Source organism: Antechinus flavipes, chromosome 3 (genome assembly GCF_016432865.1).
Source record: "Antechinus flavipes isolate AdamAnt ecotype Samford, QLD, Australia chromosome 3, AdamAnt_v2, whole genome shotgun sequence".
NCBI classification, from domain to species: Eukaryota; Metazoa; Chordata; class Mammalia; order Dasyuromorphia; family Dasyuridae; genus Antechinus; species Antechinus flavipes.
The window spans coordinates 435348294-435361470 of NC_067400.1; the positions used below are offsets into that span (position 1 = coordinate 435348294).

The 13177-nt window shown below is 36.3% G+C and overlaps 1 protein-coding gene across 1 annotated transcript in view; it reads right to left on the bottom strand.

The window, feature by feature from the left end:
• Positions 1-13177, bottom strand: part of TANC1 (tetratricopeptide repeat, ankyrin repeat and coiled-coil containing 1) — a 253610-nt gene that overhangs the window by 142302 nt on the left and 98131 nt on the right. Inside the window, exon 3 of the mRNA XM_051986328.1 lies at positions 3303-3500. Coding sequence (XP_051842288.1) covers positions 3303-3500 — 198 coding nt within the window. The remainder of the gene's footprint in view (positions 1-3302; positions 3501-13177) is intronic.

Below are 13177 nucleotides of genomic sequence, written 5' to 3' on the forward strand. Positions count from 1 at the left end.
GCAATCTGTTCAAGAATACTTAAATAAAATCAGTAATAGAAGACAGGTCTCTGTTGGCCTAATTTGCTTCACATATAGCACTAGCTGGACCTCTCTGGACTAGCCAAACTACACACACACACACACACACACACACACACACACACACACACACTCACACTCACACTCTCTCTCTCTCTCTCTTTCTCTCTCTCTCTCTCTCTCTCACACCCTTCTGGGCTCTATCTGCTAGCAATGAATAAGAGGGAATTGTCCAAGAAATAGCCTCACAATACATGCAAATCCAGAATTGATTTTTGAATTACTTTTGCAATCCAGATCAAATATGTTTGTAAAGAGGCTCTAAGTCCCCAGATAATATTTCATTTCCCCAAATACTAACTAAATGCTTACTGACAAACAGGTCAAATAATTTTGCAAGTACTATCTTTGTAATAAAAATCTTTATGTATCATAAGAGATTTATAAACTAAGTAACGGCACAATTTAAAAATTACATTTTCTACAAGAGAATTCCCATATGATGAAATGCAATTTGATAATCCAAACTAATATTTATTAAATACTTACTATATGCAAGGCATTGTGTGTGGGACTCGGGAATATGAAAACCAAATTCAAACAATCCCAACTCTAGAATCCCAAGTTCTCTATCAAATAGGGTGAAATTCACAATATAATGTAATAATACACAAATAAATGTAATAAGATAAAACAGAGTAAGGAGAGGGTAAGAACAACTGGGGAAGGAAGAGGTAGAATCAGGGAAGGTTTTCACTGAGGAGCTGGGCAAAGAGTTGGACCCTGAAATAAAAAAGCAAGGAAAAAAATTATTTATTAAGCACCTACTATTTGTCAAGTACTGTGCTAAGTGCTGCCCCTCATAAGGGGCAGCTAAATAATGCAGTGGATAGAACACCAGCAAGACATGAGTTCAAATGTGACCTCAAACACTTAACACTAGCTGTGTGACCTTGAGTAAGGTCACTTACTTGCCTTCTCTCCCCACAAAAAAAAGTGTTTAACAAAGATTACGTTATTTGAGCCTCTCAACAACTGTGAAGATCAACTATGCTATTATTTTACAGTTGAGGAAACTGAGGTAGACAGAGGAGCTGACCTTCCTGAGATCAAACAGCTGCTCAGTACTTGAGGTTGAATCTGAACTCGGGACTTCCTGCCTCCAGGCCCAGCTTTCTATCTGATTTCACCACCAGGCTAGATTCTGAGAGACAAAGAAGCCAGACATTCATTCCTGGCAGAAGAGATGACCCGTTCCCATGGCCAAACGTGAGAACTGGACAGCTGAGCTCAGGGAACAGCTAATAGTACAGCTTGCCTAGAAAAAGAATAGGGAATAAGAGTGAAAAGGGGGAAAAGCAAGATTATGTTGGAGTATTGATCCAAAAGGTAGTGGGAGGAAACCTATTCCAGGTTGTTAAGTAAGATGAGATTGTCAGACTAGTAGGGCTTTGGGAAGATTATTTTGACAGTTTTTGGAAGAAAATGGACAAAGGGAGGTAGGCTGAAGGCCGGGAGATCAATTAACAGATTATTATTGTAGTCCAGGTCTAAGGTGTTAAAAATCTGAACTGAGGTGAGGGGTGAGTAAGGGATAAAGATCAGAGAAGCTGTAGAGTCAGAATTCACAATACTTAGCATCTTGTATTTAGACTGGATGTGGAGCTGAAGAATCAGTGAAGAAGATGGTTCAAGGATGGCTTTTAAGTCACAAATCTGGGTGACTCTGGGATAAATCTCTAAATAGAAATTGTTTGGAAGGAGGATGGGGAAAATGGGATGTGCACAGACAAATTCAGGATAGGGTATGCTGAATTTGAAATATTTAGGAGATATTCAAGATAAAATAATAGATTTAGAGTCTCAAGGAACTTTAAAGGTCATCGAGTTTAGAACCCTGATTTACAAACTAGAAAAATACAACCAGGAAGCTGAGACTTGCCCAAGATGATACAGGCAATGTCAGAGATGGTAGCTCTCTGACCAGTGCTCTTTCCCCCATACAGTCCTCCTTCCCTAATGGCCAGCTGGCATTGGACTTAAATTCAGACAGAGGTTAGGGCTGGATACAAAGACTCGGGAATTATTTGTATCATGATGACACTGAATCTATGGAAAGGATGAGATCACCAGTAGAGAAAGAAGAATAAGGGCCCAGGATAATGCCCTGTAGGATACCCTAGCAGGGTAGGAGAGGGCTAGGGGAGTGTGGAATGAAAGACAGAGACAAGAGAAAGAGATTTTAGATGTTCCCTTGAAGTTAACTAGGTCTCACAATTCCTAACATATTCTCAGTGTTCAATTATAACACATGTCTTTATATCCACTCAATGCTTAAAAGCTAATGGGCATTAAATAATGACTATTCAAATTTAAATGCAAGTGATTAGGAAGCCAAAAGAGTACAAGAATAGAAACATCAATTTCACAAGCTCAGTATAGTCACATTTCAGAGAGATCCCAAATATAATTTCATATAATCCAGAAGCATCTTTGTACTTGCAAATGACAAACAGGGCACAAACTCATCCAGCTTTCAAGCAGGTGTCTAAGTAGGCACAGGGTGTCTTAGGGAGGGGTAGGAAAGAAGGAGGGGCAAGGAGGAGATGGAGAACAATTTTAGACATCAGCATTTTGGAAAACATTACCTGACATTCAAGCAATGACCCCAGAATACACAAAATCACCTTAGCTACCTGCACTGATTGCAAAGAAGAAACTCGGCAAACAAGAAGTCAAGAAGTATTACATACACAGACTTTTTTTCACCATCTTTCAAGTCTTAATTTTTTTATATAGTAATATTAGTTTAAAGGTGCAGAATTTACTCAATTGTTTCATTTTACGAGGTCATTTCTTTCAACATTTCAAATAGCAGAAAAATGCTTACAAGTAATAAACAATATACACAAATTTTATTTGGCTAAATCTGTACATTTTTATTAAAAAATTACTATAGTGAACTTAAGCCGTAACAGTTCTTAGTTCAGGATCAAAAGACCAAAATTATTATTGGTACTATGTAAAACACAAACAAAAAAAACCCCACTTTTGGAAACTATACCCTGACCACTCAAAAAAAAAAAAGTGAATTAAAATGAATATTCTATGGAAAGGGATGAATTTCACTTCCAAATGAAATTTCCTTTTCTTAAATGTTGGCATTCTTACTAGTTTTTTGCTTAGTGTCTCTATAATATTTGTGAAAAGTACATTCTTTTTTTACTTTACAAAATAAATAGGTATTACTGCTTCTTCACAATTTGTACTTAGTTTTTTACCTGGAGATTTTTTGTTTGATCTCGACTGCAAATAAGACTGGCGAGGCAGCAAGGGAGATGAAGGCAAAGACATGGAAACTCCTTTTGCAAAGTTTGTCCTGTATGGGTCTTCTCCTCCAGAAATATTACTTATGGAAAAATCTGTTCTGTGGCCAGGTGCACTGATCATTTGAGGTGCATTCTCAGCACAAAAGTCACCTGTTGAAAGTAAAGAGAAGATGTCTTAGGCCATACATTACAGATCAAATATATACAAATTACCTTCATAAAAGCTACACTTAGAATTAAATTACACTAAAATCATATAAAATATATGTGACTTTAAAGCAACTGGTATCCCCTTTCATTTTACACTCTCAAGAGACAAGTGAAGACCTCATTATGAGGCAAATGTCATGCACAGAATGTCTCAATGATCACTAAGTACCTCATCCCAACTTCCCAAGGCTGATCTAGTTTCATCCACCTTGCAAGACAGAAAAGGAGAGAGTCAGATCTAAGGAGATACGTAAAAATCCCAGAGATATTATTGTGACTTTAGATTTGATGTGGGGCTTTCACAAGAGATTATGTTTTTTATTAAATCTTCAAAATAAAGTTTTTCAAAAGAAATTCAAGGTTTTCTAAAGTTATTTGACCTGGTTTAACAAGGTTAGGCTGGATTTATTAGTCCCACTGTCCTTATCACCCCCTAGAACTATTTTTAGCTACAACAAACTCTTCTCCTCATTCTCTATAACATTCCATCTAGTAGGTATACATAATGTTTAAAGCAAACCCAAAACCAAAATAATTTTGGAAAAAGAGGTACCAATAGTGATGGTAATGGTAGTGACATTAATAACACTGGCATTCACATAGAATTTTAAAAACTGCAACATATCTTATCCACATTACTCATCTGGCCTGAAATAAGGTAGGTAGCAACTTACAAGGTAGGTGCTACAATAATTTTGCAAATGAGGAAATGGTAACTAAATGCCTACTTATAGTTAAATTAGAATAAGAGGTTTTGAATCAGGATTTGAACTCAATCTCCCACATCCACCTTATCTGAACTATTGTGCTGTTTGCTTAAAATGTTACCTTATAATAAATATCCTTGAGGATTGGGACTTTAGATTATCTCCCCTCTCAAGGTCCCTCAGCAATTGGACACAGTTCTTCACACAGCAGGCTCATAATTGTGTTCTGTTGCTACTGGACAGATATTCTAAGGCAAAAGACACCTTACTGAATTACTGAATACATACTTAATTAGAAAGGTAGCATGATCCAGAGAAAAGAGCTAGTAAACTGAAGCCAAAAAACATGTTCTGTTGCTTCTTTTCTCATTAATCCTGTGACAATAAGTCAAGTCTTCAAACCCCTCTGGCCCAGTTTCTTCATCTGCATAAATAAATAAACTAATGAAAGAATAAAGAAGTTTGCAGGATCATAAAATTAGATTTGGAAGGGAGGTCAGAAATCATCTATCTAATTCCCTTATTTAAAGAATGGCCTAGAGTGGTGAAATGATCCACCATTGGTCACACAAGTAATAACTGGAAAACTGGGATTCCAACTTAGTTCTCTGGATCCAAATCCAGTGTTCTTTCTACTAGGGCCATGATAATGATAGCTGAGGTTCCTTCCAGCGCTTACATTCTGTGATTTTACCTCCAACAAAGCATATATTGGCAGAATCCTGAAAAATATGGAAATTATGATGGTATTCTTGGAAATTTCAAGCATGTGGATGAAGGGAAGCTTCTGCTTTTCTTTTCTTTTTTTATTTACATTTGTAAAAGCACTAACACAGGATCTGGCACACAGGAGACATTTAATAAGGGCTTGTTCCTTTGTTCCTCTAGCATGGGAAAAGGGTGGGGAATTGCATTATTAATAGATGCCTGATGCAGGAAAGAAAGGCCAATCATCCTAATTATTAAAAATCATCTTTTAAGATCTAACTTAAGGAATAGTATTTCTTTTTAGGTTCTAAACTAATAGCCCATTATGTTAGAGAGCTAGCCTTAAGGTTAGTAAAGGTGTTAGTAGACCAAAAGTCGGGTACAAGCAATCTTGACTTAACTATAATTAAAGGTGACAGAGGATGTGCTTATTGCCTGAGAATCAGTTTAAGTTTGGAAGGGCTCATCACCAAGGTGGCTGAATAGCAATAAACTTTTTGGCTACAACAACTATCAAAAACAGTGTTCCAAGTCACTGAAGAATTACAATATGCATAAATAAAAAGGGTACCTACAAAGACATCATCATAGAGCTGTATATTTTTAAGTTCTTGTGTGTGCATGGGCACTGTGCCTTTAAGAGTTATACAGAGGGATTTAGGCAGACAAATCTGTTTATCTTGATAAAAGGTCTGGGGAAGGAAGTTGAAAGGACTGATTCCATGAGAAGCTGATACTTATTTCCAAACTTCAATTATTCTTACCATTCCTTTCTGTCATTGCAATGGAAAATGAGAGGAAGTCTACATACAGGTCAGGAATGAAACACACTAGCAACACAGCACTGCAGAAAAGGCTCAAAGGGGATATGACCCAGATTGACAAGCTCCAAACTGCACAACAGCATCTTAGGGGGCTGTGGAATAGGAAAGTCACCCACTCCACAAAAGGGCTTTTGAATAAAGAAACAAACAAACGGGGGAGAAAAAAAACCCCACAGCATGACAGCCAATTACACAATGAAAAAAAATCAGTGTGGGCCCAGCAAGGACCAGAGATCAAACTAGATAGGGAATGGGGAGAAGACACTGTGCCATGGAAACAGATCCAGCCTGGGAGCAGGCTCCCTCTATTATTTCATTAGCCCACTCTAAACAGTCATGCAGGTCCTGAAAAACCGTTGGGTTCCACAGCAACAATTTTAAAAGTCAATAAGAAAAAAATATATAGAAAACTGCATTTGGCTTCAAATGGGAGCCCTCGTTTTGGAGGGGTTTTAACTAGGAGTTGGGAACGACAAGTTACATATCTAAATGACCAGACATCATTAATCATCATCTCTCCAGAACTAAAAGATTACAAAAACTCCTATTATTAGAAATTACCCCAAATAATATCACAAAAATGAAAATGCTTAATAAAATATATTTGATGGAAGTAAATAGGGATCTCTTTGCTTTCCCTCCTCCTCATCACCCTTCTCTACCATTCATATACCAGCGCACTTAACTGTCAGACCTAGAGAAAAGAGTAGAAATGATTTGTTTCACTCCATCACCCTAAGCCTCGGGTCTTTAAAAGTCATTATCTGAGAGCAGCTTAAAAAACAGAAGGCTCTATCCATTCCCTTCCTTCCATTGTCCACTGTTGACTCATCTTTAAGCACGGAAATGAGGCTCAATGGCAGAAGTGTTCTAAATGTGTTTCAGGGCACTGAGGGGCAAAAATACCACCTAGTTGAAGATTTTTGTTTGTTTTGCCTCACATGATGTGGATCTAGAAATCAATACCATCCAACTTCTGGGTAACAAAAAAGGAGCAAATCCATGCTCAGTGCTCCCAGAGACCACAGCTAGCACTTTATCTGTCAAAGTCTAAGACTCAAGTCTTCCACTACTGGAGACATTCCACAAAACAGGTGTGGGGCACCAGGAAGAATTGCCAACATAAGAATGTGGTAGACATAAAGCTAATTTTTCACACAGAATTTTCAAAAACTCTCTCATTACGTTGTAAAGTAGCCAGAACATTAGCCTGGGTAAGTAAGAGTCAGGAGATCTGGGTGGCTTAAAACAAAACATAACCTCTCTCTGACTTAAATTTCTTCGTCTCCCTATTCACACAGCAATACTTCTGCAGCCTAGACAAAGCACCAAAAAAGATCAGTTAATTTCCAGAACAACAACCAAAAAAAATACCATGATTTAGAGACTAGGGGAGATGAAATGCAATGACGTCATCCTATAAAACAAGGAAAATTGCTAAAAAGGGGAGTTTTTTTTTTTTTCTGAAAACACCATTTGGAGTATTCTTCCAAGATATGTCCCAAACAAGAATTATGGATAGGAAGATGAAATGGACAATTTTAGTTTCACTCCTAATTAAAAATTCTGTCCATAAACTTTATTTACTTTACTTGAAGTAAATATTTTCATTAACTAAAAATCTGGTAGGATTGAGTTTCCAATGCATGCTGTAACCATTAAGACCTTCGGCCTTTGTAGCAGCTGTTCTGTGGCACTTTGGATCTGATGCAGTCTGCAATAAAATGAAGGTTTTAGCAGTAGGGATTTTTGGTGGAGTCTATTTTTGTTGAATCCCCTCCCCCCAACATATACATTATAGTACCAAAAGCCTCAAACCTGTTTCATGTAAAGAGATTTTGTTTTCTTTTGTTTTACTTTTTGCAGAGAACACAAACACTTCTGCTTTTCAGTCTCTGTTTTCTTGGGAGTGAAGGAGGAAAAAAAAAAAGATGATGGGAAGAGTCTTTGTTTCTGAACATGAGGCCATGAAGTAGCCTGGTGATTCAGCAGGCTTAGAAACCAGAGACAGTCGTTCCTCAGGCTGCTACTTTAAAAGCAAGAGGGCAAAGGGGTAAGGTCAAAATCAGTCCAAACACACTACAATGACGCCAGTAACTGAAACTGGAAAACACTCAGTAGCATCTATAGAAAATGGAACAAAATGCTTATTCTGGGCAACATGACACCCCCAAAACTCACTAGCTGATTTAATATTCACCAGTCCATGTTTAAAGAGGCTTTAAAGAAGTTTTATTGTAGTCTGCATCACTGTAGCTTTTTAAAAGGTAACACTGGGTAGATGTGCTTTTCTTCTAAGCACGACCTACTTTACTCCCTACCTGAATTTTGTAATAAAAAAACAATCTATTTTCTAGCCTACTGCAGCAATAGAAACTGTCATGTCTACCATGGCAGTCTTTGTGGCCTGAAATAGAAAAAAACATTAATAATTAGTCAATGATTAAGGCATCTTACTGTTCTGTTCACAGGTACCTCCTATGAAAGAAAAACACATTCTAAATCTGTCTTGAAAACATAGATCTGGCTCAATAACATAAAGACGACCCAAGTGCTTATACAGGTCTTTGTACTATATATAAAAATAAACTCCAGATATCCCAGATTCCCTTCAAAAGATACACATTAAGAAGAGAAGGACAAAGCTAGCCAGGAAGCCAATTTAAAAGTCTCCTTCACTAGACAGATTATAAAAAGGGATTTATATCGCAGAAGGTTGTTTTAATAGACAAGTCATTAATGTAAGAGACAGAGGGAATAATTTCTTCAGGAAGGATCAGCATAAATGCAAACATTAACTTTGGAGAAAAGGAAATGGAATGCATTGTTGTTGTTTTGTTGTTCAGTCAATTAGTCACGTCTGATTCTTTGAGACCCCATTTGGGGTTTTCTTGGCAGAGATACAGGAGTGGTTTGCCATTCCTTCTCTAGCTCATTTTATAGATGAGGAAACTTGAGACCAACGGAGGCCTGATTCCAGGCCCAAGGCTTTATCCACTGCACTACCTGGCTGCTGATGAGACAGTACAGAAGTCTTAGAAGTATACCATAGGCTCACCAATTGGAAAAATGAATAAACAAACTATGGCAGCATAATAGAAAGTTACTGTGCTATAAAAACCAACAAATTCAGGGAAGCATGGAAGAATCTGTGAAATATGAAAAGCAAGTAGAACCAGAAAAATATAGCAATGGAAATGGGGGAAAAAAATTTTTTTTTCAAAATAAATCAGCAACACTGAACATTGTAAAATGATATGATGAGGTTCTAGAGAAGAGTCAAACAGGTCTTCTTGTTGTTCCTCATACATGTTATTTTATCTCCTGTCTAGGTGGCTCAGTATCAGTCATTCCTCAAGCTTGGAATGCGCTTCCTCCTTATCCAGAGGACCCTGAGTCCTGTCTCATCCCTTAAGACTAAGATCAAATACCATTTTCTAATTAGCCTTTTTAAATTTCCCATCCTTTTTCCCTCCCAAACTACTGTGTACTTAATATATTGTATTTATATTCTTTGTATATATATTCTTACTTATTAATTTTTAATATATTTTACTTATATGCATTTTATGAAATATGTCTTATATTTTATAAATGTAATATATTAGAATGTATATCATTTATTGTTACATTACAAAAATGTATTTTGTAAAAATATTTTTTATATGTACCTTGTATCTCCCCCAATGAAGAGGAAGGTCATTATGAATAGAGATTACTTTATTTTGAAGTTTTTCCAAAAATGAGAACTAATTACAAATTTGAAATGTAAAAAAAAAATTGAAATAAAGGACAACCTAGAAAAAAAAAAAGATGCAAAAAGAACATATCTCTTTATAACTAAAAGTCATTGACCTCCATCCACAGCATGATACACAGGGAAAACAAAGTTCCAAGAAGAACTTGGCAAACCAAAAAACCAAAACACAATGCAAGAAATAATAAGAAACAAAGCATTAAAAGAACCTACATATCACTATGTTTTACTCTTCAAGTCCATCTCAGCCCTATACAGGCTGTATGGGCAAATCATTTAACAACTCAGTGCCCATAGAAAACTACAATTGGAAGTTGTCAAGAAGGCATTGGAAAAAAAATTTTATATGAGAATTTTCTAAGTCACTAATCACAGGGAAACTCGATGAAATCAATCCCAATTAAACCACATTTGTCACACCGACTATGTTGAGCAGAGTCAATCAAGCAATAAGAATTCACTAATTCACTACCCATTGGGAACTGTGCACTCACTAAACAAGATGTTACAAAAATTAGTATAAATTTAAGCTTTAACTTTTGGAATACCCTGTACCAAGTGCTGGAATCCTCAAAATGTATAAGGAGGGCATTTCAAAATTTTTGTCACATGTGTTTTTAAACAGATTGATAATTTTTTAAATTACCTTTTTCTCTACCCAATATTATTTTTATTTCCTGAACACAGGCAAATGCTGGTTCCAAAGGAAAGAATTTATCCATCTGCTTCTGAATATTAATATTTTAAAAAAAAAGAAAAGAATGCATTTTTAACTATAAAATGATAGTATCAGATGTGGAAAAGGACTTAAGAGGCTCACTAAATGCCTTCTTTCATCACACTCAAAAAGGTCACTGAATCCAAGTTCTCTTACTTATACCTTCCTCCCATATCTCACCCCAAATACAAACACAACCCCTCTGGCACCACTATACCCCGAGGCCTAGAGATAAAAGAAAGTGATTCTCTGAAAAGTGAAACTGAGATGTATAGATGCTCTTTAGAGATTCCTTGGGCAGTAAGTTAGAAAAACTTTTTCCTGAGTTCAAATTCAGCCTTAGATACTAAGTGACCCTGGGTAAGTCACTTACCCCTTTTTAATCTCACTTTTCTCATCTATAACATGAGCTAGAAAGGGAAACAGCAAACCACTCCAGTGTCTTTGCCAAGAAATCTCCAAATGGAGTCTCAAAGAGTCGGACAGGACTGAATATATTAGATAATGCAATGGGTAGATTTTGGTCAGATTAATAGTTCAAGAGCTATTTCCTCTTATACTGGAGACTCACTAGCTACCTAGAGACTTCAAAGTTTCTTTCAGTTCTAGATCAGAGGATTATAATTTTAGAGATAAAAAGAGACTTCAAAGTTTCTTTCAGTTCTAGATCAGAGGATTATAATTTTAGAGATAAAAAGGAGCTTAGAGGATATGTAGTCCAATGTTCTCATTTAAATATGAGGAAACTTAAAGCCCAGTAAAGTGACTTGTCTGGTATCATATAGATATTAAGCATCCCTGGCAGGATTTAAACCCAATTCTCTCATTCTAAAGCTGATGTTCTTTCCACTAATCCACATAACTTCCCTAGGATCCAAAAATATCTGGTTGAAGTAGGTAAGCTCTAAGGTGACTTTTTAGTTCTAAGAGTCTGTCAACTTTTTTCCCCCCAATAAAGACTACCTTCCCCTGAACTACCCCTTCTCCCCTCCAAACAAAACAAAACAAAAACCCCAAAACCCTGATGGGTAGCCCTTATTTGTTTGTTTTTTTAAAGAAAAGAAAGGTTTAGAAGATCTATATATGTCTCAGAATGCCTAGAGAAGTCCATGTACAATTTGTCAAGCAGTTTTTAAAAGAAATTCCTTCCCCAAATCTATTTTAATTTAATTTTTGGTGCTCTAATAATTAATTAGTTCTGCCACACCCCTAGAACACTGAACTTGAAAGCTATCCAGCTGCAATCATCATTAATCTTCTTTCCCTCACATCAAGCTCTGCCATAACGTAAGTGAATCTGGGGGTGAGGGGATTTTTAAGTCATAAAACATTCTCTTCTCATTTCATCTTTTTCCTTTAATTCATGAATAATTATAGTGCTTTGGACCACACAGTTACATCACCTTTATGCTATGCTGAATGTGAATCTATAGTGCAGTTTAGCCATAACCTTAAGAAAAATTTCTCTGATAGCCTACTTACCACCCCTATTCTAAGCAAAGTGAATTACTTCTCCTCATAAAATTCTGCATATCATTCTAAACTTTAAATTCCTGTACATGACTACTTAGGTGGTACAATAGATAGAAGACCAGTCCTGGAATAAGTAGGACATGAATTCAAATTCAGCCTATGTGATACCTGAATAAGATACCTATGTGATCCTAAACAAGTTACTTAACCCCATTTCCCTCCTCTCAAGAAATAAATAAATTCTTATATGTTTTTATACACTGCTATCCAAGCCTCTATCTACCTAACACAACTCAGACAAGTTAATAACTATTACTCAGAAATTATTACAAACCCTACACCAAGCTAGTCACTAAGATCTAAGGCAGATAGGAATGGTGAGGAAGTTGAGTCAGTTTTAATTCAACATAAAGGTTTTAAAAATGGATTCTGAATTATCCAAAATAAAGAATTAAAGTCAGTATCTTTGGGCTTTGACGATGTAGAATTAAAGAATTTTTACAAATGTCTAGTTATGTGTGGTCTAAATATACTAAAATCTTCAACATTTTTCAAGATCTCAAAAGGGAACTCTCCCTTCAACTTTCCCTTCACTGATGCAGGTCATGGCTCATCCAGGCCTTCACTCTTCCTAGAGTTCTCATCTACTTTCTCTCTTGATCACTCCTGCTATGTTAAGGTTCTTATTCCTCCTTTTTATAGTATGATTGATCTATTTCCTTAATCAGATATTTCCGGGATAGTGTATACCTTCCCCAGAGGTATTAAATATCATGTATACCAAGTGACTAAAATGTAGTTCCTATCTGATTCTAATGTATTGATGTATTCAATTTTTAAAAAAGGAAAGGAAAAATATAAATGGTTTTTAAAGTCTAGAGAGATCATTATATATAGGTTAGTGGCTCCTGTTTCTGTCTGAGTTTGACACTACCATCTTAACCCATTTCACATGCTTAGATCATAGTTGAAAATATGCTACAATCTACTATCATTTCTCTCTCCGTTGGTCTTTTTGACACTGCAATGATTTTGTAGCAACCAGCTACAACATGTTCATTGTATTTAAGACAGTCCAAAAATTACCCACAAATTGTAAATAAATATTATAGTCATTCCCTCTTTTCATCACTACTCCCTCTAAATATCATTTAGTCTTAAGTAGAAAGAACAGTTTTGCTCTGATGTGTAAAATGGGAACTAGATGGCCTCCCAGATCCTTTCCAGTTCAAGAGCTATGATCCTGTGAAAGAAAAAGAAAAAGAAAGGCAGAACTTAGCCTGGAGAACATTCAATTACCACAGTCAGCATCCATCAGCCTACCCAGCACTCTCCCAAAACTTAGGTTTTCTGACACATCACAACTTTCCTACCAACCCCTCCATCTCTTCCTTGTAAGTCTCTCCTGATCAACCAATCATTCTATCACC